At 36.9% G+C, this 26457-nt stretch overlaps 1 protein-coding gene and 1 long non-coding RNA gene across 4 annotated transcripts in view; one reads left to right on the forward strand and one right to left on the reverse strand.

Moving 5' to 3' along the window:
* LOC146729589 (uncharacterized) overlaps positions 1–19792 on the forward strand; it is a 44131-nt gene extending 24339 nt beyond the window's left edge. For all 3 annotated transcript variants that reach the window (XM_085495315.1, XM_085495316.1, XM_085495314.1), the window contains 3 exons: positions 13867–13953; positions 17445–17674; positions 19602–19792. In XM_085495315.1, coding sequence (XP_085351441.1) covers positions 13918–13953; positions 17445–17674; positions 19602–19671 — 336 coding nt within the window. In that variant the 5' untranslated portion in view covers positions 13867–13917 and the 3' untranslated portion in view covers positions 19672–19792. The remainder of the gene's footprint in view (positions 1–13866; positions 13954–17444; positions 17675–19601) is intronic.
* A 2223-nt stretch (positions 19793–22015) lies between these two features.
* LOC102802725 (uncharacterized) lies at positions 22016–26243 on the reverse strand. Its single transcript, XR_438100.3, has 2 exons — positions 26101–26243; positions 22016–24874 (listed from the first exon to the last, which is right to left on the reverse strand). It is a non-coding gene; the product is annotated as an uncharacterized LOC102802725 (long non-coding RNA).
* Between the last annotated feature and the right edge of the window lie 214 nt (positions 26244–26457).

The raw sequence follows: 26457 nt of genomic DNA on the forward strand, positions 1-26457 counted from the left end.
AAGGTCACGCAGGACCAGGGTCACACAAGGTCAAGGATTTCCTGCAAGAGCCGAAAATTTGGGGGGTGGCCATGAAAATGGCCGCCGCGCCCTTTAATGGGGGGCAGGATGGAATCCTTAGCCCAAGCGAAGGGCATGAAGAATGAGAGTGACCAAAGAGACCCCCATGAAGTAAGTATTAGTAGGTAGGAAGGAACACTCGGCCCAGGGGACATGCAAATGGCGACCTGGGGGAGTTGGGGTCCTGGGTGCCAGGCAGCTGTGCAACCCAGGTGGATGATGGGAATGGACTGCGGTCCAGTTAAGAGCATGAACATGGTGACAGGGGAATGTTTGTAGGGAGGAATACACTGTGCTCTTGACCTACGCTGTCAATGTATGTGGGAAAGGAGGAAGGAACACTCGGCCCACGGGACATGTAAATGGCGACCTGGGGGAGTTGGGGTCCTGGGTGCCAGGCAGCTGTGCAGACCAGGTGGAAAATGGGAATGGACTGCGGTCCAGTTAAGAGCATGGTGAAGGGAATGTTTGTAGGGAGGAATACGCTGTACTCTCGACCTACGCTGTAAATGTAAGTGGGAAAGGAGGAACACTCGGCCCAGGGGACATCTAAATGGCGACCTGGGGGAGTTGGGGTCCTGGGTGCCAGGCAGCTGTGCAGCCCAGGTGGATGATGAGAATGGACTGCGGTCCAATGCAGAACAGGCACAAGGTGAATAAACACAAGAATACACAACGCAAGTTATGAAAACAATGTACTGAATCATATCGTGATTGTTAATGTTTTTTTAAAAGCGAGCCACAAAAGCCAAACAGGTGTTTGGCCGAAAATAGATGAGTTACACGATTGACAATGCTTGGAATGCCTGTCTCAAAAGCTGTTCAGGTGTTTGAATGTAAACACGGTAGCAATTACTAGACCTTCTACCAAGCGTTTGAATGAGGTGGTCGAGCAGATGGACACTTGCTGCAGTCGTAGCTGCTCCGATGCGAAATGAATGGCCGGCAAAAAGCTGGGGTTGCAGGCCCAGTCTGGCGAGGAGAGTGCGCAATGAAGTCGTAAACACATCACGGTTAAGCGGAGTTCTTTCAGGCAGCAAGAACAATGGGTCATTAGGTGTAGCATTCATACTTTTGCGAACAGAGAAGAATTGATGAAGTGTAGATGCTGGACATGACTGGTTGTGTGTAGGGAACAAACGAAGTTCGAACCCTCGTCGAAACTGGTCGGTCTTTGAAGTTTTTATACGAACTGATGCACAATCAACCTGTCCTGCAACCATGATAAAATTGACGTCACCAACGCAAAGGTTAAGTTTGGGATTGAAGGTTCTTGCATTGCATGTCAGTTCGCTGCATCGAAGAAAGCCAAAGAAGGCGAGCAGGAAAGCTGTTTCGAGCAACAGGTCAAAATAAGGCCCGAAAACGCCATTACGAAGTAGGGCGCATAAGCCCTTTAAGATATCTCCAGTTATTGGCAAGCGTGGCCGAGTTGTGGAACCTTGCAGGCAGTGAATCCCTCGAAGCACGTGTTGGAGACGGAGGTATGGTTGACCTTGAGATGTTGTCAATGGGTTTGGGAGGCCTCCCACAATATAGTGATTTCTGATTCCCGCCAGGTAGACTTTGATTGTCATGAATTTGAGATGGAGAAATGTCGCACAGTGAGCGACAAAGTAGATCAGAATGTCCTCGGAAATTGGTGGGTGTGTAGTGGACCGACCCTGGATGCCAAACATGGCAGTGAATCGGAACCATGTACGTACTCCAGTAGAATATGTTCCGAGAGTCCTTGTGCTGAGTGATGCATGTTGACAAGCCGCCACTGCTTGATTTAGCCGAACATTACCACGGAGGGAATTTGGCATGGAGTTGCACTGGCTGTTGGGGCTGCCTCTCGAAATCGTTGGGCCTGGAAACGAGAAAGAGAATCGGCAATCGTATTAATTTTCCCTGGAATATGCTCTGCATGAAACATAAAATCGAATGAAGCTGCAGTGATAACGAGGCGTCGCATAAGTTTCATGATGGCTGGTGATTTTGATCGACCCTTGTTGATGATATGAACTGTTGCCATGTTGTCGCAATTGAACAAAATTCGTTTACGACACCAGTAGTGGCCCCACAAAATAGAGGCAACGACGATTGGGTAGAGTTCTTGGAATGCAATTGATAGTTTGGGGTCGTCGAGTGTTAGCTCTGGGGACCAGCGTTCATGAAACCAAAGGCCGCGGAAAAAACCACCATGACCGATGCCACTGGCGTCCGTATATAGTTGCAAGCCTGTTGCTGGTGTCAAATTGGCCTCAAGAAACATGGAAACCCCGTTCCATTCAGAGAGGAAACTGCGCCACATCAAGATATCTTGTTTACTCTCAGATGATATTGTGACATGGTGGTGTAATTTTTTGACCCCTTTTGACAATTCGATTAGGCGAGAAATGAAAGTACGTCCTGGTATGATGACTCGACAAGCAAAATTAAGGTGGCCAAGAAGACTCAAAAGTTCACGCTTGGTACAGGTTTTGCGAGTGAGAAAAGTATCGAGCAATTTGCGAATACGAACAAGTTTATCCTCGGGTAAGCGAGCTTGCATTTCAACAGTATCCAGAGTGATACCAAGATATTCAAGAACTGTTGATGGACCGACTGTCTTGTGTGGTGCTAAAGGGACCCCTAGGCGACGAAATATAAGTGTCAAGACCGCCATGGTGCGGTCTGCGTCAAAGGTAGGTGCATCAACTGTGAGGAAATCATCTAAGAGATGGAAGATAGTGTCAATGTGATAGTTGTTATGCGCAATCCAGCATATAGCGGAAGAAAGGTTGTCGAAGATCTTGGGGCTAGAACGTGATCCAAAGGGAAGACGAACAAAAAAGTAGAAATGTTTTTTCCAAGAAATTCCATAAAGGTGCCAAAGTGAAGGGTTGATAGGAATCAGTTTGAATGCATCCACAATATCGGTTTTACATAGCCATGCACCTTTCCCTTTCCTTTGAATAGCAGAAATGGCATCGTCGATTTTAACATATGACAATGAAAAATCATCTTTATCAATTAAATCATTGATGCTTGGTGTATCAATATTGTCACGTGGTGATGAAAGGTCAACAATTAATCATTGTTTGTTTGAGTATTTTTTTTCCACGACACCAATAGGGCTACAACGATATACCGCAAATGGTGGTGTGGAAAAAGGTCTCATTAGGTAGCCTTTCTTGACTTCTGATGCAAGATGTTTAGAGACCACTTCAGGCTGACTGCGTGCAGAAAGAAGGTTGGGACATATAAATGAGGTTTTTGGTGGGTCCCTGATTCCTGTATCAAAACCATCTTTTAAGCCACTAATGAGGTATTCCACAAAAGACTGATCTGGGTGAGATAATAATTCTTGGGCAAGAATATCAACATATATAGGTGTAGACACAGATGTAGGCAGTCAGGCTTTAGTTTGATTGTTCAGTGACTGGCATGTTCTGTGTGTTGCATTGTGGTCGGGAGAATGGCAAACGAGGCACACATGTACGTAAGAACAATTATTGCGTTTACAACCAGTCAAAGAATTAAAATTGTTGCAAATCTCTTTTCCTTGATATGAAACTCGCTTTCTTCCATTCCTGTCATGAGTTTGGGAAGGCTGTGCATTGTTGCCGTTAAAGTTTGGTTTTTTGCCTGTAGAAGACAACTGACGACAAGCCTCCGTAGTATGAGTCACGCTGTTACAAATATTACACGTATTTGCCTGAATACCCGCGAAAATAGAGGTGAACAAAGTAGTGTCTCGACGTGACCAATCGACTTTCACATTGTGGTTCAAAAGCAGCGCAGCAGCCCTTGCCGAGAATGCACGATGGTATTCGTAAAACGCCAGTCCTTTAAAACCTCTAGACATATCAATAATGTCTCGTTGGTAAATGTCAAGTTCGATACGGCGATCTGCATAAACATCGCAGATTACATTTTTATAAATCGAAAATGCAAGAATGAATTCTTGAATTGTCAGAGCGCGAGTTAGCCTGCTGTCTTGAATCGGTTTCAAAGTATAAGCCTCATCGCCCACGACTATGTGACGGTGACCGTCAGTTTGAGTGTAGCCTGGAACGAGTAGACAAGCAAGATTAATGTCCTTACCTGCCAAAATATCACGGCGGATAGATGGCGACACCAGTTCAATACGAGGTAGTTGATCTGACGCTACTCCGCGAGATCCGAACACATTGCTGTGAGATGAAAAGTTCTCAGTGGGATGTGCGTCGATGGGGCTGCTATCGTGCCATTGTTGTCTGTGCGTCTCCTCATTAATTATTGCGGGAGCCTGTCCGATGTTGCGTGGCGGGTGATTTAAAGCGTGATCGGCAGAAACGATGTCATTTGTGGCGTTGCTTTCAACTATAGGATTATTTCCATGAGAGTGATTATGGTGGTAATGCGTTACTGGATTTTCGGGCGATAGGTTACGTACCGCGGTATTTTGGGGTGCCGTAGATTGAGTCTGTTGTTGAAACATTCGCGTCAAATTAGAAATAGATGACTGCACTTGGGCCTGAAATTCAGCAAACATATCCTTAGTAACAACTGCCGCACCGGGAGCCGAGGCTTGAACATTCTGGGCAGTAGAACTGTCCACATTTGGGCGAAGTTGAGTAATAATGCTTGCAGTATTATTCCTTTGTTCCGTTGCTAATTGATCCGGAGTTCTTGTTGCTGAACGCGTTACTGGCCGAACGTACGGTGCGATGTGTGAAGTAGCTGATTTCTTGCTGGGACGACCTCTTCTAGGCATTATGAAAGAAATTGATCTCGAGCGGGAGACAAAAGATTTGATTTAAATTGACGCAGACTGAATAGAGTAATAGCGAAATAGAGCCAGCGAAGCGTAGCAAACTATGAATGAATGGGGAACAAAGAAAATCTAAGAAAAGAAGTGACGCTACGTGTCGAGTGCAAAATAAAGACTGATTGGCTGAACAATGTTGACCAAAGGAACAACTCCCTGGTGGACAAAGGTCAAAGGTGACTGAAATCGAGGGGCATGTTGCTTAGTGGATTTACAAAAATAGATTTGACACTTTACAAATCTCCACTTAATGTTACCTTGTCTGAAGTAAAAAAAACAAAGTCTGCATAAGAATTGAATTTCTAATATTGGTACAAACCAAAATCTTACAGCCAAAATTACATAGTTTGTGAAAATCATTTCACACAAGATCAGATGCTTTGTACAAAATGCATGATAGTAAAATATATATTGTGTTAATTCCAGAAATAGAAATGAGTTTTGATGGATTTTCAAAATTATAGCTGTTATGCATCTTATGATTTGTTATTGTTTACTGTGATAAATATCCATATTTTGTTGTTGAAAGTCATAAACAAATTTGCAGTTGGGCTGTGTCGTGTGTAATGTACATGTATATGACAACGAGACAAGGGGGAATCCCCTGCAGGAAAACTTGAACTCTTCTATGTGTTAACCAACACCGATTAGCCCAGAATGAAATAAATTTTAAGTTGTTTAAAAACAGTGAGTGTTGATTTGTATGCTATTGCCTGTACTAGGTGTCGAAGAAGCAATATGCCATGTACTGTTAGGTTAATGAGTTAATTAGCATACAAGCAGCTCTGGTCATAAGTATTTCATTAGTTTGAAGCTGTTGGTAGTGAGACTTCACTGTTGGAATATTCTGGCTCAAAAGACAGGAACCAATCCCAGTTCCAAATTATCTATAATGATACAAGTGAACGTAAAAAACAATACAAGAACAGCAGAGAATGTACAATTTATAAGCAATGGATTGACTTTGAATGAACCTAGCCTAATATTTCACAGAAGTACCTCAATGTAGTTTGTTACTTTGTTAATTGGTTGTGTTTGTTTTATTGTGGAATGATGTTTGTTAACATAGCGATTGGTATAATTGGTCGTTGGTCTTTCACACCTGTTTAGTTTATTTAATTTTGGATAATTTTCTATTTTCTATGCTGCACCTGACACAGAAATATTTTTTAAACAAAAAACTATGTTCAAAAAATACTCACCAAAGGTGGATTATTTTCAATTTCACCAGAAACTTCCAAAGAAACATTACTACTTCCAGAGCTACTTCTTTGTTCCAAAGCGATGTTGGCTGTAGATATATCCATGTTGTGGCTTGACTCAGTAGTTTCAATATTGGGTGTATTTTTTGACTCCCATGTGCGAAGCACAAAATGGGAGTCTTTGCAGTTAGTGTGTCTGTATGTGTGTATCTGTGTATGTGTGTGTATGTGTGTGTGTGTGTGTATGTGTGTATGTGTGTCCGACTGTTCCACTGCTATCTCAAGAACCATACATCGGTTTTTGATGAAACTTGGTGCATAGATGCTCTGGGCCAATGCGCAGATTTGATTAGGTTTTGGTAAAAATCCATGCTCGTTAATTACCTAATTTGCATGATAATTAAATTAGCTAATTTTTAGCTGTTCTATGACTGTTCCACTGATATCTAAAGAACCACTCATTGGATTTTGATGAAACTTGGTACATAGATGCTCTGAACATATGCGCAGATTTGATTAATTTTTGGTAAAAATCCGTGCATATTAATTACCTAATTTGCATGATAATTAGCTATTTTTTAGTGGTTCCATGACTGTTCCACTGATATCTAAACAACCACTCATTGGATTTTGATGAAACTTGGTACATAGATGCTCTGAACTAATGCTAGGTTTTGATTAGTTTTTGGTAATAATCCGTGGATACTAATTACCTAATTTGCATAATGATTAGTCAATTTTCGGTTTTTCCACTGATATCTCAAGTACTAATCATCACATTTCAATGGAACTTGGTACATAGATGTCATACGACACTGCACAGACCTGATAGTTTTTATGGTAATATCAGTACATATTAATTACCTAATTTGCATAATTAATTAATTTTCAGCATTTGATATAAGTAGTTAGCATTACATTTCAATGAAACTTGGTACTTACATACTCAAGGACTATGCAAAGATTGATTGTTTTCGATAAATATTTGTGCATATTAATCACCTAATTTGCATAATTAGTTAATTTTCAGCTTTTCCACGGGTATCTCAAGTACTAATCATCGCATTTCAACGAAACTTGGTACATAGATCCTTTAGGACTATGCAGAGACCTGATTAGTTTTAGGGTAAATAATTGTGCATATTAATTACCTAATTTGCATAATTAATTTTCAGCTTTTCTACTGATATCTAAAGTACTAATCATCACATTTCAATGAATCTAGAATTATGCAGACCCAATTAGTTTCCGGTAAATATTTGTGCATATTAATCACCTAATTTGCATAATTAACCAACTTTCACACTGATATCTCAGGTACTATACATCACATATCAATGAATGTACATGGATGCTGTAGGACAATAGACAGACCTGAATAATTGTGGGTTAAAATCTGTACATATTAATTACTTAATTTGCATAATTAACCAATTTTAAGCTTTCACACTGATATCTAAAGTACCGTAAAAACTCCAAAATTTCGACCGGTTTTAAATAATTGATGTTAGAAATGTGACGTGTTTTTAGAGTCAAAATTAAGGTGCATTTTCGGACGGTCGAATTTTTCAGAATAGAAATCAGCAAATGAAAAAATGGGGATGATAGACAGTGTGCTTCATTAGTTTTTAAAAAAATGCAATGTCCGTCAATTGACGTAAACTTCCTCATGTTTCACGGTAAAAGCAAAGGTCGTGGCCGAGTTGTAACTCAAAATCTAAACAAAGTCATCAATCAGTGAGTATTATGACAAGCAAAACAAAACATCAAGACGCGGAGAAGAGGTCAGCACAAAACTAATAGGTCAAAAGACAAAGCTGTCTCGCACTACCTAGGAAAACTTGCGAATGTTCGAAGTACAGGTACCCATTGGACAAAAGATACATGGAAGTTTAGCAAACTATCTCCCCGACCCAGTGCAATGTATCCGGTTAGAATCAAAGCTCACGTGTCCCTTATTTGAGGGACCAAATTCTGCCGTAAATTCGCCCTTGGATTAAAAAATAAAATGGGATTTAAGAAAATAAAATGGGACTTTTAAGGTGTATTTTGGCGTCATTTTTCGGACATTTCAATCAATCCTGCCGGCTAAAATAGAGTAAGTTTTACCGTAGTCATTGACGTCTGTCTATTCAAGAGTACACGTGTATGATTTTTATCGTGACTAGCGTGAGCGGGTAAGCTTCCTTTCGAGAATGAGCTGTTATCACTGTGAACAATGTTAAATTATTCTTCAGATGACCAGTTTATTTTTTAAAAACAACTAATTTTTTTATTTAAAAAAAATCATGCCGTTTTCGCATCAAAATCCAAGCCAAAATATCGTACTACAACATCAATCTCTTCCGCATTGCGTTCAATAACATTAACATATTTAAATAAGCTATGGTAATTTGAACACGTTGGCATCATCCAGCTTTTTGATTGGTTAATTAGCGATTTGACCTATTTGACCTAAGAGAACATGGCGGATATCCTACAGCATCAAACGTTTATACGAGACCGGAATCATTCGCTTACGATGAAACTAAGTTGACTTTTATTTGTATTTCATAACCATTCAACAAATTTATTTTGTGTACATTATTATAATCACTACTGAGTACAGTAATAATCAACAATTCAGAAACGCAGCATGCCGAGATTTTTGTGTTCGTTTTTATTTGAAACTTTGTTTATTTAGAATATATTTTCGTTACCAATAAAATAAAAATCTCTCAGTCAATCAGAAACCCGGATTCATGCCTTCGAGGAAGGTCCCGTTTGAACGCTCACATCGGTTTTTTTTTTCGTTTGGGGGAAAACTAAAACTGGTCGCAATTTTCGAATAAGAATGAGTCGGCAATTTTTAGTGGAGTCGAAAATTTGGAGGTAAATAAAACACCGAAACCCGGCAAATAAATAGGCGGACGAATTTTTAGAGGAGTCGAAATTTTGGAGTTTTCACGGTACTAATTATTCCATTTCAATGAAACTTAGTACAAAGATGCTCTAGGACAATGTACAAACCTAATTAGTTTGGGGTAAAAATCTGTTCATATTAATTCCCTAATAAGCATAATAATTCATAATTTTTTGGTTCTAATCACATTTCAATTAAACTTGGAGACATAGATTTTCTGTTACATTGCGCAGACCTCATTAGTTTTACACTCAAATCTGGTCATATTAATTTTCTGATTTAAATAATTAGTTTTCAGCTAAGTAATTTCGAATTATATTTAATGTGTTTCTAATACTCTCAGCACATGGGAGTTCTTTCTAAGCTTTCTTTGATTTCAGAAGGCATGTCATCTTCACTTACATCAAAAACAGCAGTACACTCCCACAGGTGTGATCGTAATTCTCGAACCAAGAAACTTTTTTTGCATCCTTTGCATATTTCTTGAAGAGTGGATATTGTTACTGGTGCAGTGGATTTAGTGTCCAGATTTGTCTGTATTGGACGCAGGTAGATCTTAGATTGGGGTCCCAAACTGGCTTTCAAGTCACTCACGATCCATGGACAGGAAATGAGTGTCAGTAATCTAGAACCAGACACACAATGTAATAACTCAAATCCACCGCAACAACGTAACTGAGGAAAACTTTTATCGTCGTCTGTCAATCTCTGCATTACAGTTTCTTCGTCGTCAGCGGCAAAAAACTGAATTTTCTTGGCGCCAAGACTTGCTTTATGAAGTTCGGCTCGTTCACTTTGTGAAGAACAGTCGTTGTATTTCTATTCGCTAAGCAAAACAAGTTAGCCGTCCATGTTCTCGGACTGGTAGTTTCAGCTGGATGATTTCTTTTTCGAGATGTCCTACGACCTGAATTCGATGTCCTGCTACTGGTACCAGGCCTAAACAACATGTTTCTTTCATGTGAAACACGTCTTGCCAAACTCATGTGCAGCGTACTTGACTCACCAGTATCGGCACTGTCATTTCCACTTTCATGATTCGGCTTGCACATCTCTCGAATACGTATCCTATCCCCAATCGTAGTTATGCCTAGACGAACAAGTTCACCATCCGTTATGGCTAATACAGTAGAAGGTTCTATTCTTTCGTCGGAAAACCGTTGAGATAAATTTCCTAAACCAAGTTTCTCTAGTATTCCCTTCATCATGGTCCGCTGTTAATAATAGCACACGCATGCGCGAAGCAGGGGCGCTGCATTCTGTGATATCCGTCATATATTGAAGTGCGCACCCCATCATATATTGACATTTCACCTTTGTATATTGACGTCTCGTGAACTCATGTTGAAGCATGCGCACTGAATATAAAACTAACGTCACTGTATAAGAAAAGAGCGCCACCATATATTAAAAACACATCATCATATATAGAAGCAATGTCACCATATATTGGTCAAACAACACCATATATAAACGTTTTGTCATCGTATATTGAAAACACACCATCATATATAGAAGCAATGTCACCATATATTGTCAAACGACACCATATATAAACGTTTTGTCATCATATATTGAAAACACACCACCATATATAGAAGCAATGTCACCATATATTGGTCAAACGACACCATATATAAATGTTTTGTCATCATATATTGTAAACACACCATCATATATAGAAGCAATGTCACCATATATTGGTCAAACGACACCATATATAAACGTTTTGTCATCATATATTGAAAAAACACCATCATATATAGAAGCAATGTCACCATATATTGGTCAAACGACACCATATATAAACGTTTTGTCATCATATATTGAAAACACACCACCATATATAGAAGCAATGTCACCATATATTGGTCAAACGTCACCATATATAAACGTTTTGTCATCATATATTAAAAATACACCATCATATATAGAAGCAATGTCGCCATATATTGGTCAAACGACACCATTTATAAACGTATTTTCATCATATATTAAAAGCAACTCGTTATATAATGCAGCAATGTCGCCATATACTTAGTGACAACCACATAAGACAGTGACGGCGTTCCATAGTAGGGCATGGAGGGTAGAAAAGAGAGGGTAGGGCGAATGGTGGTGTACCATGGTTTCAAGTTTCTGAGTTTATATTCATAACACTGATTGTCATTCAATGACCTCAATTTTCTTAAAAAGACACACACCAGCATTATGGGTTTCATACTCCCTTACAAACGTACCTCTCTCAGATTTGCTCATTTTGTAATTTTATATTTTTGTCGATTCAATTTAGGTAAAAAATTCAATTTTCGAATTATTCCTGAAAATGGCTTTCCCAATTGCGTTGATATTTGTATGTAAACAACTTGGGTGGAATTTGTTTGTTTAAAAGAAAATAAGTTTTAACAACTCTGAAAGCAATTTAATTTTTCGGTGGTAACTATACTTACATTTCCTTCAATAGTACTTAGTTAGTGCATAAGGTGTGTCTTAAGATCATTATATCGTAAGTCATATTTGGGTGATTGGCTATGCGCTTCTATTAGTGATGCGCTTATATGTTACCCTATTTAGTAAGTGATTGTGTTTATTTTGTCCAAAATTATAGAAAAATACAAAAACAATAGGCACAATGTTGCACTTAAATATTGGTGAGAAAAGTTAAACGTCGGTGGTCGTCGCACACCGCGTGTTTGGATTTCATGTAAACAAACAATGTATTTTACCATAGACCCTCTTTTAGAGGGTCTATGATTTTACATACGTTGTGTATGTTGCTTTGAGTCCCATACTGAACAGGACGTGGCACGATGACCACCACCCTTTAATGAGATATGTACTGTACTTGACATATATTCATTTGTCTATCGAAGTGTATTTAGGGAATAATTGTTTCCTTTATCAAAGTTCACATTTTGGGAAATTAAAAATTCACTGAAATTTCTCGCTGCTATTACACATAGTGCTTTAATAATACTAATTCAAAACACACTTCAAAGACATGAAACTTTATTCTTAATCTACAGGATTGTAATCACAATCGGATATGTTGTACAAATTAGTATAACACTGAATTAAATTATAAAACATAATTTGATGTTAAATTAACATACCTGAATTATTATAACAAGGCTTTACATTAGATAGATACATATTATTTTATTTACCATAGTAATGCTTCCCATCTCAATACATTTATACCAATTTCAGTATCGGTTAGGTGGACCTCTAACAGATTTGTTCATTTCCTGATAACTTAAGTTCAGTATTTTCAGTATTTTCAGTGAATATGATATTATTGACTTCTTCTCGAAAACTACCAGCTTGTACATTTTATTTGTTCTTTGGTTGGACCACTATCAGAATTTTGTAATTTCATGATAAATTCATAATTTTATGACAATTTTCCTCATTCCACTATCTTTAGTGAATATTCTGTGCATTTTTGGTATAAAATGATATTACCGGTATCAACTTCTTCTTGAAAAATACATACCCAATTGTTTTTATATTTGATATGCAGTTAGAAAATATTTATCATTTTTGGTTAACAAAAATGTTTTTAACTTCCTCTTATAAACAAGCAGCCTGATTGCTTTGACAATTGGTATGTATACAATAGATGGACTTATATCAGAATTGTTATTTGTCAATGATATCTTTAATCCTACAATTTTAGTGAATATTTTTGTAATTTTTTCTAAACAGTATAATGATAGTTAATGTTATTGAGTTCAATCAACAGATATGAGAGTAGAGCTGTATCACTAAGAGTTTGCATACTTGTTTAGCCCATGACTGGACACAGTGCGGAGGCTTATAAATTGGGTTCTATCAAGCAATTTTACATGCAGTCCAATTTGGTTGACTCTTGGTTCACAGACAATTGTGTTCTAGAACATTAACTGTGGTTGATTTGTGTTACAATCCAATCCAAGATAATCAACTGTCTGCCATTTTATATTTGACCAAAATCATCAGATTTTTTCTTAAATGAGCAGCATTCAAATCTGTATATTAGGTTCAAACTTGATAATCAAGACAACAGGGTTCTGGCACATAAAGTAAAGTAGATCTACATCATGATTCAATCAAAGACGACTGTCGTTGTCGTCCAAAGGCCAGCATATTTTATCACGTTCACTAGTTCACTGACCACGAAACCCGGCTTATTTGAATATAGGGCAAAATAGAATGTTTGCACAGAAACAGTCACTATCTCTTAGCAACTAAGTTGTAATATAATTAGGGCAAGGTCAGTTTAGTTTGAGATCAAGCAGGCAACTAGGAAGCACATGAATTTGGATAGACAGCAAAGCAAAGGGATATGTGTTTTTTACAAATACGTCTGTGTTACTCATGATAACAGATTGACAACCTGTTTGAATGTGAACCAGGACAATACAGCCAAGTAGTGATTTTATCTAGTGAAGTTGAGTTACATGATATTCTTGTGTTTGTGTAAAGGAGGCAATAAAATTACAGAACTTGATAAACTGTTTTACACCTATTTTATCAAGAGTTACCACAATAATACCAACTGCTTCACATAGGCTTGTGAATGCATTGGCAACAATGACCTAGGTAGCCATATTGCAAATGATCAAATGTATTATGGGATAGTTAATCAAACACAACTATGCCAATCATAAATTGTGTATGAATCTGCAATCTAACATAACTATCCCACAATGCACCATAATTTGGGATTGCGATATATGTCTTACATTATTTTGCCAACATTGACATAGACTCCATATGTTAAATTAGTTTTCGTAAGTTTATCATTAAAACCGTTCATATTTGGTTATATATTTTCCCTTGAGTTTGTTCATTTCATGATTTGGGGTTGTCCATACTGAAACAGAAAAAAACATAAATGTGACAAAATCTTGCAATTAACTATGTTTTATTATTACTTTCAGTTTACATAACAGCAAAAGAATATTTACCAAGTACAACAGGACTATACCAAGATGTCTGTTCTACCACCACTGTTTCCCTATTCACAGGTATTTTTGTACAATATTTTTGTCAATTTTAGGGCCTTCCAGTCTGTATTTTGCTCTTTGCTGTCGGTTTACACATCTAAAGGGTTGCATTCTGTGAGAATGTCAATTTCAACCTGTTGTCATATGGTTGTGAGTATTTGGTGGTCTTGCAGAGTGCTTCCCCTTTTATTGGCAATACATATTTGTAAGATTATGTATTTATTTATTTTTAAATTCTTAAGGAATGATCTTCAATTCAATTTTCCCAACTTTTTAATTCAAAATGGGTTAAAAGTATCACTCACTAAAACGTGGTTCTAAACAGACTACAGGTATAAACAGAACAGAGTGAAAATACTAATTAACTATGTACAGTGGCCAGCATATTGAGACATATTCATATGTTAAAATAGCTGGAGGTGTTTGTCGTACCAGGTGACACAGACTGAGAAATCACACCAGTAGTTTTTTTTTCAAGTTAAGACTATCCATAAAAAACAACTACCCTGGTAGGTACAGCTGACCTTAGGTCATTCAATACATTGTCAGCCAGCTTTCTAGCTCATTGTTGACAATAGCAAATAATACTAAAGATTTTCCCCGTGAGGTCATTAGTTGGCTATAGGTTTAACAGGCAATATAGCACACACTGGTAATCTGTTAGTTTTCCAAACAGCGGTTTATTGTTTAATTTTCCTGCATGATTTTTTAGCTGATATTAACATGCAAGTAAGGGGCAACATCAATGGATCAACGTCTGTTAAATCAAAGGAGTCGTCACCTGTGCATGCGTCAGATGGCCATAGCGTGTCATTGTTTACAAACAAGCGTCAACCCATGAGTCTTTGCGTTCTTACGTGTGTTGTTATCGTCGCTTGGGATTCAGTTCCCATACGTGCACAAGTGACGACTCTCCCGCTTTAAAAAGCTTAATTCCTTTAGTCTGGGATCGTGGGGTTGGTTACACACACTTATTTAATGAAAAACTAATTATAAGATGTGTTTATTATGATATAAACATGGTGTTTCACCATTCCTAAAATAAGGCAATATTTATACCTATGATACATATTATGTACTTAAGTTTTACAAAATTTAAGAAATTCATTATTTGACTGTTTCCTAAAAGTACATGGTTATGAGCAAAATTGTAGCAGTATATTCTGACTTATCATAAACTGCAAAACTGTCAAAAACTTATAATTAAACTTGTGTCTGTTGTGGAAAATAATGCCACAGTCCATCAACACTTTTGTAAAATAATATAAACCACTGTAAAACACCTTGGAACCCCGTAGGCAGGCCGGTGACACCGGTACCCCCCCCCCTCCCCCCCGCCAAATTCCAAGGGAAAATCAAAACATTTAAAACACAGAACAAGTAACATAAAACATATATGCGCTGCTGCAAGTGTGTGCAATGATAGCCCACCAAGAGGACAAAATTCTTGGCTCATGTGCGTGTGCTAAGTTTGCTAAAGCGATGGTGTTCGTTTGTATCGATGTTTAACAACATGACAAGGCAACTTCCTGTTTGAAAATAGATCATACCTGCCACAATTACAGTAGAATGCGAAGTGTGTTATTCTCGATTTTACAAAGTGCATCCTTTACTGTCCACATAATCTCAAATTCAGGCAGTTGGTTCATGATCCGGGAACATTCATATTCTGTTCCAAGCCTCGACTTAATACTTTGAATAAAAATTTCCAGAAGCTCACTCAAGCCTTTGTTTTGCCTTTTATTACGACGGCTGACATGAATTGCAATTATATAATAATAATAATAATAATAATAATAATAACAAGTCATTGTCAATGACACGTCCCCGTTCCGTTCATATTTGAGTGACATATACATTCAAAGCAGATCATGACCGAAATGCACCTGCATATGTACAACACATTGTGCTAAATCTGAACAAAATCCATCCATGCATGACTGAGATCCGGTTCTGGAATTGTGAAAATGGCCTTAAAATGGCCATCATTCCGCTATTGTTAAGCAGATCATGAAACAAATGCACATATCTATTTGTGACATGATGTACCATGTGTGTGTGAAGTTTGAACTTGATCAATCCAGACATGTCTTGGATACAGATCCAGAACTGAATTCTTTAACAAAATGGCCGCCAGTCGGCCATTTCGAACTTGATCCGAAAAAAAAAAGACGTGCATCAAGGTCCTATTATGTTTAATGTATGTACCAAATTTGAACAAAATCCATCCATGCATAACTGAGATACGGGTCCAGAATGGTGAAAATGTGCGATTTCAATGCAATTTCGGCCTTAAAGCGGCCCCATTTGGCTATCGTTAATGAGATCATGAAACAAATGCACATACATATTTGTGACATGATGTACCTTGTGTGTGTGAAGTTTGAACTTGATCAATCCAGACATGTCTCTGATACGGATCCAGAACTGAATTCTTTAAAACAAAATGGCCGCCAGTCGGCTATTTCGAACTTGATCCGGAAAAAAAAATGACGTGCATCAAGGTTCTATTATGTTTAATGTATGTACCAAATTTGAATGAAATCCGTCCATGCATAACTGAGATCCGGGTCTGGAATGGTGAAAATGTGAGATTTCAATGCATTTTCGGCCTTAAAGCGGCCGCCATTTGGCTATCGTTAATGAGATCATGAAACAAATGCACATACATATTTGTGACATGATGTACCTTGTGTGTGTGAAGTTTGAACTCGATCAATCCAAGCATGTCTCAGATACGGATCCAGAACTGAATTCTTTAAAACAAAATGGCCGCCAGTCGGCTATTTCGAACCCGATCCAAAAAAAAATGACGTGCATCAAGGTCCTATTATGTTTAATGTATGTACCAAATTTGAACAAAATCCGTCCATGCATAACTGAGATCCGGGTCCGGAATGGTGAAAATGTGCGATTTTGATGCATTTTTGGCCTTAAAATGGCCGCTATTCGGCCTTAAAATGGCCGCTATTCGGCTATCGTTAATCGGATCATGAAAAAAATGCATGTGCATATGTCCCATATAATGTATGATGTATGAGTGAAGTTTGAACTTAATCGGTCCATGCATGTTCGAGATACAGGTGATCACGGACGCACGGACGGCAAAACATAAGTCCCCGTTTTCGGACTGCGTCCGAACGGGGACTAATAATAATAATAATAAGTTTATATTAGGTCCAAAATGGAGGTAAAAACAGAGCAATGTAAAACTTTTTCAGGACTTTTACTGGATTAAATTTGTGTTATATTCATAGTGCAATGTAAAAAACAACAACAACATATATTTCCATAAAATAAAAAATGTCCAATCACCTCTCCGTCGAAACTATTTTGTTTCATGAATTTATGTTCAGTTCCAATTTTTAGAGACTCATTTTAATAATTTAATAAGTTTTTCCATACCATTATCACAATTTTTTCCCAAGATTATTTGTTGGTATTAATATTATGTTATCACAATCCACATCCATAATCAATAAATAACTGTTATTTATTTAATGTGCCTACAGGCACCACCCCCTCAAGGATATCACCTGCCACCACAGCAAGGCTACTACCTACCACCACCACAGCAAGGCTACTACCTACCACCACCACAGCAAGGCTACTACCCACCACCACCACAGCAAGGCTACTACCCACCACCACCACCACAGGAACAGATGATGATGATGTCTAACAACACTGTTGTGGTAGCCGGTGCAGCTCCTGCACCTCAAAAAATCATACAAACTCAGCTGTAAGTACTAAATGCCATTTTATCTAAAATACAATTATAGATGTTTGTGTAGTTCTTATAAGTCAATATTCATCACCACTCATAGGTAACTATATATATATATACATTTATATATACCATTACTTCCTTGGTCATAAGCTGAAAAGTAAGAGTTAGGCGAATACCAAAAGACAACCTCAAAAATTTGTTGTTGTTGAACATTATAACTACTGTAAAAAATGTATTTTTAGCTAGCATGTTATTTTAACTAATCTAGCTAATCTGTAAATTTGCTAATTCAAGATGTCACTAATTGAAAATAAAGTATATTCTCACAATGAGAGTGTTGACACTTTAACTAAATTAAGATTCAGTTTAATTCATGCATGGAGTCAAATTCGCTAAAATGGCATGTGGCTATTTAAGGTAAAGATGCAGGTTCGTGGGCACTTGGGAGTGAATTTTTTTTTTATTATCCAAACAGTCTTGGCTATAGGCTGTTAAAATTTTGTAGAATCGTGAATAGTGGAACATACTCAAAAGACAATTTTAAAATATAGATAACAGGTGCAAACATTCTCCCTTTTGAATGCTTAGCAAGATTTTGCAAGGCTGTACATAAATAATAAAAAAGAAACATGGTGAAAAAAAGAAATGATGGGATCTCCATATTATGCACTATATTAAACTTTTCACAAAACAATAATACATTTAAATTTAGAACTGTTACAGCCATTTTAATTATGAGCATTAGCAAACTTCTTACTGAGTGAATGGTTATGCAAATTAGCAATTATCTCAGCTTCTTTTTAGTGCACATCCCAGAACTTTAAAAAAATAGCTCCTAGACGCTTTGACCTTTTGTTTTGAAATTTTCACAAATGATTGACAATGTGTTTATCCTTCAAAACGTTGTTTTTGGTTGAACAGTGTTACAACAATCGTACAGACAACTAGCCTGGGTGTTAATTTATGCATAAACTTGAAGTAGTGAAATGTCTGGTATCTTAGCTCGTGTAGTACTGTGTATGTCTGATATGTCAGCTAGTGTAGTACTGTGTATGTCTGATATGTCAGCTAGTGTAGTACTGTGTATATCTGGTATCTCAGCTAGTGTAGTACTGTGTATGTCTGGTATCTCAGCTAGTGTAGTACTGTGTATATCTGGTATCTCAGCTAGTGTAGTACTGTGTATGTATGGTATCTCAGCTAGTGTAGTACTGTGTATGTCTGATATCTCAGCGAGTGTAGTACTGTGTATATCTGGTATGTCAGCTAGTGTAGTACTGTGTATGTCTGATATCTCAGCGAGTGTAGTACTGTGTATATCTGGTATCTCAGCTAGTGTAGTACTGTGTATATCTGGTATCTCAGCTAGTGTAGTACTGTGTATGTCTGATATCTCAGCGAGTGTAGTACTGTGTATATCTGGTATCTCAGCTAGTGTAGTACTGTGTATGTCTGATATGTCAGCTAGTGTAGTACTGTGTATGTCTGGTATCTCAGCTAGTGTAGTACCGGTACTGTGTATGCTTCAGTTAGTGATAGTGATGTGTTCAACTTAAGGGTATCTCATTTCAGCATGAATTATGTCAACTGATATATATATATATCAATGTGTTATAAGTATATCTACAGAGGGATCTCTGCATGGCTAAATAGAGCAGACTAAAACAGATTTATAATAAATGCATTTCTAATATATAAACATTTCTTTTGCTTGTTTTAAAAATATATGATAAATGCTGAATTCTGTTTTTGTAATAAAGACATTTCTACAAACCATCTTGTCTTCTAATAAACATGTTTGGAATATGTTCAAAATTGATTTTAATGGATTAAAAATGCACTACATGCATGTTTGAAATATGTATATTTCTTTCTGGTTGTCATAATAAAATAATAAGGTTGTATGCAGTTGTAACAATTAGTGTATTATTATTTTCAGTGTATCATGGATGACTCCTAGACTGGTGTATGAAGCTTATAATAGCAAGACATATAAACTATTTAGATGAATGTTTACTGGAATGTTTACTGGAATCTTCGGGGAATAAAATAAGCCCATTATGGCTTGTTGTCCCCACCAGTTTGATTAATTTGGTCAGCTGAATATTAATAAATTGATGATGTATCAAATCTGCGTGATATCCATAATTTATCGAGTTTTTGTTTGAACGAATCAATACTGTTACTGTCTACAATGTACTCAGGTAGTGCATTCCAATCATTGACAATACGTGTAGCAAAGAAGTTATGACGAACGGATTTGTAGCAACGTGTTTTGATAAGTTTCCACCTGTGACCTCTGGTTACAGATGAAGATAACTCAAAAAACACAGCTGGGTCAACATCACAATGTCCATGCAAGATCTTAAAGACTTGTATCATATCCCCTCTATGTCTTCTATAATCCAGCGTAGGTAGATTCAATGCAGATAACCTTCCCTCATACGATAAATCACTCAACCCAGTTACACAGCGAGTGAATCTTCTTTGGACATTTTCCACAGATCTCTTATCTTGCTTTGTAATGGGGTACCATACGCTATCACCATAATCAAGGTGGGGCCTCACCAATGCCTTGTACAATTTAGTAAATGATGATTGGTCCAAATGCCTAAAGCAACGCTTGATAAGACCACACATCCTATTAGCACTATTCACAACTTTAGCAATATGTTTACTAAATTTAAGATTGTCCTGGAATACAATACCAAGATCCTTTTCTTCATTAACCATATCAATAGGGAACACAACACCTTCTTTGCTACGCATACTATAACTATAATCATCAAAGTCCTTCTTGGCAAACTGCATCACCTTACACTTTTTAACATGAAATTCTAATAACCATTTTCTTGACCACTCACAAAGACTGAAAATATCATTCTGAAGTTCTATTTGGTCCAGATGACTAAAAATACACTTGTACAACTTAGTGTCATCCGCAAAGAGTTTACACACTGACTTAACCACATCTGGCAGATCATTAATAAAAAGTACAAAAAGAACAGGTTCCAGAACACTACCTTGCGGTATGCCACTCACCACAGGTAACCAACCAGAAAATTTACCATTTATAACCACCCGTTGATGTCTATTTGACAAAACGTCCTCAATCCATCTAAGTAGTGATTCTCCAAATCCATATGCTTTCAACTTGTGTATTAGTCTTTTATGGGGAACGGTATCGAAAGCTTTTTGAAAATCGAAATAAATCACATCAACTTGTGCACCTCTGTCCATAGCATAAGTCCAATCCTCCAAAACTGTTAGAAGCTGGAGAATAGTACCACGTTTCTCTCGAAATCCAAACTGACAGTCAGATAGTAAGTTATTTACTTCCATATGACTCATAACAGCTGATCTCACAAGCTTTTCTAACAGTTTACAAATCACAGACGTTAAACTCACAGGTCGGTAGTTTCCAGGATCCGACCTATTACCCTTCTTGAAAATACAAGTAACATTAGTCTCTTTCCATGCACTTGGAACAGTACCTTCGCCAACGGATTTTCGGAAGATAACAAATAAGGGTTCATAGATGACATTTGCCACCTCTTTAAGAAATCTAGGATGAAAATTATCAGGTCCAGATGAAGAATGGACTGCTGAGATAAGAGAGACACAGTTATGAACCTGTCTACAGGGTTGAAATATTATAGTGCAGCAAAGATATATATAACTACACAGTGAAATACCATACTATTGTTTTTTTCTGACCTAATACTGAAGTAACAGTTTTTTTTGTTTTTTTTTTAAATTCTCGTCATACATAGTACTGTTTTTGTGGGCCTCCACATGGGTAAAAAATAATATGGCTTCTTCCCACTTCACTTTTTATGGATTTCTGCAGCTTCACTCTTCACATTTTATAAAAAAAAATCAATTCACTTCATTTTTTATAACATAAATATTCTTCACTTCACTTTATAGAAGCATTCAATTATTGTACTAATTAATATTACTCAGTAACTAGAAACTGTGCATTTCAGATACAATGATTTATTTCATTACAGATGTTATCAGGGTGAACAATCTTCATACTAATAAAGCACTATAGATTGTACTGCTGTTTCTGTTAGTCCCCAATTTGAATTAACCGGCATATACAATTTACCTCCTGTGCATCCAGTCATAACTCAGCTATATATTGTTTTTTGTCATCTTAAGCACATACATCACATATTGAGGACATGATGCATGTGCAGGAGTTCATGATTGGACCAAAGATATGTGACTACATGTATTTTATTTGTGTGACTACTGGTAAATGAGAAGCATATTATAAACTCTTTCCCTGCAAATAGACTAGTAATATCATCTTTGAAGTTCGGAAACAAATGCATACAATAGACATTTATCATGATGCAATCATTTATTTACATTTCTTGAACATTCTTCATAATTGTTACATAAACAACATTTTTTTATGTTACTTTCTGTTTTAAAGCAGGATGAAATGTTGTAAACATAGACTCTATTATAGCCATGCCGTAGTTGATTTATATTCTGAGTTGGCAAGTAATATTATCAATAATCATTAATACTTATAATAAATTTCAAAACAAGAATACGATAGTTCAATAAATTAATTCAACTGACCTGACAAGCTTAAATAGGTAGAAATCCCCTGGAGTCATGTTACAGAAGAAGAAACTTGAAACTGACCTACTCAATTGCAAGTTTCAACACTTGATATTTTTTTATAATTTTGTGTCCCCAGGGAATTACATTTGTAGTCCACATTTGTATCTGAGGTTGACCAAAATGGAGAATGTTTTTGACAATATATTCCCCAAATGTACATGTTTGAAAGCCCAATTTATAATCAGATGCACATCTCATGCTGCTCAATAAGAACTATCACTCTCAAATACATTGTATCATATATGTTACTGTAATTAAGCTCACACAAGTCCTAAATATCAATTTTGACAAAAAACGCACCAAAAATACATATTTCAAAGCCCAAATTTTAATCAGGTTTGAATATCACGTGGCTTTATAATATATATTACTCTCAAATACACTGCATTGAAACCTTTCATGAAATCAAGCTCACAAAGGTCCAAAATATTAATTTTGACCAAAAATGACAAAAAAACACCAAAATTATATGTTTCAAAGTCCAAATTTAAAAAAAAAACATAAAAACTTTTTGTGTAATAGAGCTCACCAAAAAAAAAACATTTTTCAAAAAAATTTGGATTATGAAACATTATATTGTGTACTTTCTTTATCTTTGGTCCAAATTTACTGTGCGTGATGCATTTGGTGCATAATTTCAGTTTATTCCCAAAAAATGTAGTTGGTAGTAAACATGTCCTCCATACATTTACATATCATGTTGAGTAGCAGACTGAAGACAAAGGATTTAATTTGCATACTGATTTGTTGACCATCCAGCTTTATCATATCCTGGGTAATCTATAGTGTCAGTTACGCGATCGCGATCGAAACACAAACAAACATTACGCTATAGAATTTTAAGCTTTTCTCTGTGTTTTAATAACATAATATAATCATGGGAAGGAGTTCTAAAAATAAAAAACCTGGCTGCCGAAAAAATGTCTGACGTCGTTAAAGGACATAAATGAAAGTGACCTGGGCTCATATTATAGTCAGCCCGCAGAGTGGTTTGAAGACGAGCCTGTCGACAGTTACAACAAAAGTTCTGAGTGATTGTCACGGTGACACCGACGGTTCAGATAACGACGGCATCGAGATGGAAATCCTGGATACAGACGCTGGTTAATGGTAGAATTACAGTCCGTAAATAAAATTGGCAGTGATATATTGATGTGACGTTAATGTAAAAAGGGGAATGTTTTTCCGGCGTCAAAAAGGAGTGGACATTTCTTTCAATGTAAACTGTAAGTTGGTGATCGCAGCTCATGGCATTGGAAAGGGTCGTCGCGCAATGCGTAAATTTAGTAGTTACATGGAATTACCGCCTCCTGTCTGGAACCACTCTTCAACACCATCCCGCTTATAGTTCTCTGTGAGCATGGCCAACGCTACATTTCGTTTTTTATTGAGAGGAAAAAACAGTGCTGACTTGGAAATAATTGATTATAACGAATCCAATAACGGTACACTCTCCATAGGCAGAAAGTAATGCAAACATATCTGTACATAAAGGCATGTATATCCCGTAAGTAAATATATGCTGTCATGATGGCCCGCCCTGTGTTTAGAGAACCGATTGTACTGTTGACGCTGTTCAACATAACAAAGGGGTTCGAAAAAATAATTGCGCGGTACGCCATTTTGTTCAAGTTAGCACCCACTTTTTAAGAAACAACCAACCATGTTTTCACGATATAACTGTCTTCGCAGATCTGATACTTGTATATTTATAAAGTATGATGGGAATGGTAAGCATTTGGTAATTAATTAGCTGTTTATAAGTGGCCAAATTCGAAGAAACGTTTTATTGAGTTTTTATGGAAACAAATTTTTGACTATCATAACTATTGAAGATGTCATCTTTTAACACTTTTCTCCGCGCTAACGATGTACAAATTCCACAATCTATTCGCCACAAAATGGGCTAAAATATGATGTCTCATGGATGTTTATGTGAGCCGTTGACGACGTAACATGGAGACGATCATAAAATTTAGTCTATAAAATTCAACTGACTTTATCTCCAGAACTATGGGGCACATAAAAATTCCAAGACGTATTTCCAAAGATCATTATCTTATAAAGCAACAGTGAAAAGATCAGAAACATAGAAAAAAGGAACACTCCCAATCCTGCAAAAAAACTATGTTTAGGAGGTTCACGGGAACGATTGTAACTTAATCTCCTGAGCAAATATCAATACGAAACATACATGATCGTATTCTGCTATATCTCAGCTTTCTGAAAACATATACATTGCCATAACTACATGCTTAATAACTGGCGAGGAAAGTCCTAATCTCAATTAAACTATAACTTGTATTTCCCCTCTCGTTACCTTAAAACTTTGGAATCACCTATTCAAAATATAATCTACAAATGGCCACAAAATGTAAATAACTGGTTATTGGACAGACAATATATAGCACAATAGGGACACAATGTTTCCGTTTCTACAGCTGTATTTTATGGCTTGCAAGTGGGGACCTTGATCTGTGCTGGCTGTGCTTGTGACTCCTATGGTGGTGGTGTTTTTCTTTTTTCTTCCTCCTACTTCTTTGGTTATTTTCTTCATCCATACTTAGCCTGAAATTACACATTTTATGTATTAATATAATGTTACAGTCCCCTGTCCAATATTGGGAAACTTTTAATACACTCCTTATGCAAAACATAATTTTCACGCTCTTGTTGACTGAAATAAATATTTGGTGGCTGAAAAATACCACCTAAAAGTGCACAGATCATCACAAAACATCACCTGAATGTGTAAATAAGTTGTCTTAGTTAGTACATGCATATCCAAATAGGAGACAAAACATCATTTTCACCTCAATGTTTGCCTCAAAAGACCCCTAACTTTCCCCCCAATCATATGTAATGCACAAGGCAAAAAGAAGAAAAATTGCTTGTTTTCGGTAAACCTACCTAACCATATTTTCGAAGAAATCCAAACACTTATTTTAGGCAAATTAGCAGTTTTTTTTTATTTTATGCAAATTAGCGATGGTCATTCCGACAGAGCTGTGATTTTTAATTAATTTTACTGCCTATTTACTGCCTACTGTCTATTGACTTTGTCATTTTGTAAAAAAAATAAATCATTAAAACCAACTTCAGTTGGATTTGAAGTTCGACCATGATTATACATTATTACGATTATTGTATTTATCAATCACCAAAGAGTGCAATGAAAAACAAATTAAAAATAAAATAAAATGAAAACCCTACCTATCTACTTACCCAGTTGTCATGGCATTGTATACTGTATTAAACCCATGGCCAGATGGCATTATTCAGTGACAAGCGTTCATTTCATATGGCCAAACATTAATTTCACGGTAAACAGAAACACAACCGGAAATGTCATTACAGGTCATTTGGGATGTCTGCAAACTGTAATGTAACCGTGTAACATGAAACCTGATTCGTTCTGTGATGCCAAGGATGAAAATAACGACCAATCACAGTGGGCGATTCGTACAACACGGATAGCAGGCAGTTTTGCTTTTCACCTCTCCATCATTTGTGCATCGGCTATGTGGGGCAGTCATGTTGCCCATGATTATGGATGATGTCACCAGTGAGCTCGACTAAACAGTGGGGAACAACCGTAATCATTTGTACCATAAACGTTCGGCATATTTGTTTTTAAAGACCGTTAAAGCAATGTTTATTTTTTTGGTCAGGCGATCGATTTTTCTCTCGCCCGATTTGCCAAATCACAGGCCCTGTCCAGTTTTACAGACCAACTCAAACACATGGCTGAGGAAATAAACAGCAAAAAGGGTAAACACAATCAGTAAACTAACCTTTTTATGCGTAGTCATGCAGTACTGTCAGTGCTCGTCAGTCGTTCCGATGACCAGCTCGTCTGCAAAATTGTTCCGTTTTAAGTCGTTAACAAACATGCGCAATCGCGATAGACGACAAAGCTAGATATCTTCATTACATGCATTCTGATTGGTGTAGGGTACTTGACCGTCATTTGACAAGCGAATAAAAATGGGGGTAACATATTACGCTTTTAGTCCCTTTTATTACCAAGCCAGATTCTGTTGCGCAAGAATCGGCGAAGCCGGCGATGTTCGGCAATGTATGCCATGTATGATATTTGTCTCGCTTCCATATTTATAAGAAATTCACTTCAGTTTCCAAATTTTATAAAA

The sequence above is a fragment of the Saccoglossus kowalevskii genome, chromosome 21, assembly GCF_978046115.1.
Source record: "Saccoglossus kowalevskii chromosome 21, keSacKowa6.1, whole genome shotgun sequence".
Lineage (NCBI taxonomy): Eukaryota > Metazoa > Hemichordata > Enteropneusta > Harrimaniidae > Saccoglossus > Saccoglossus kowalevskii.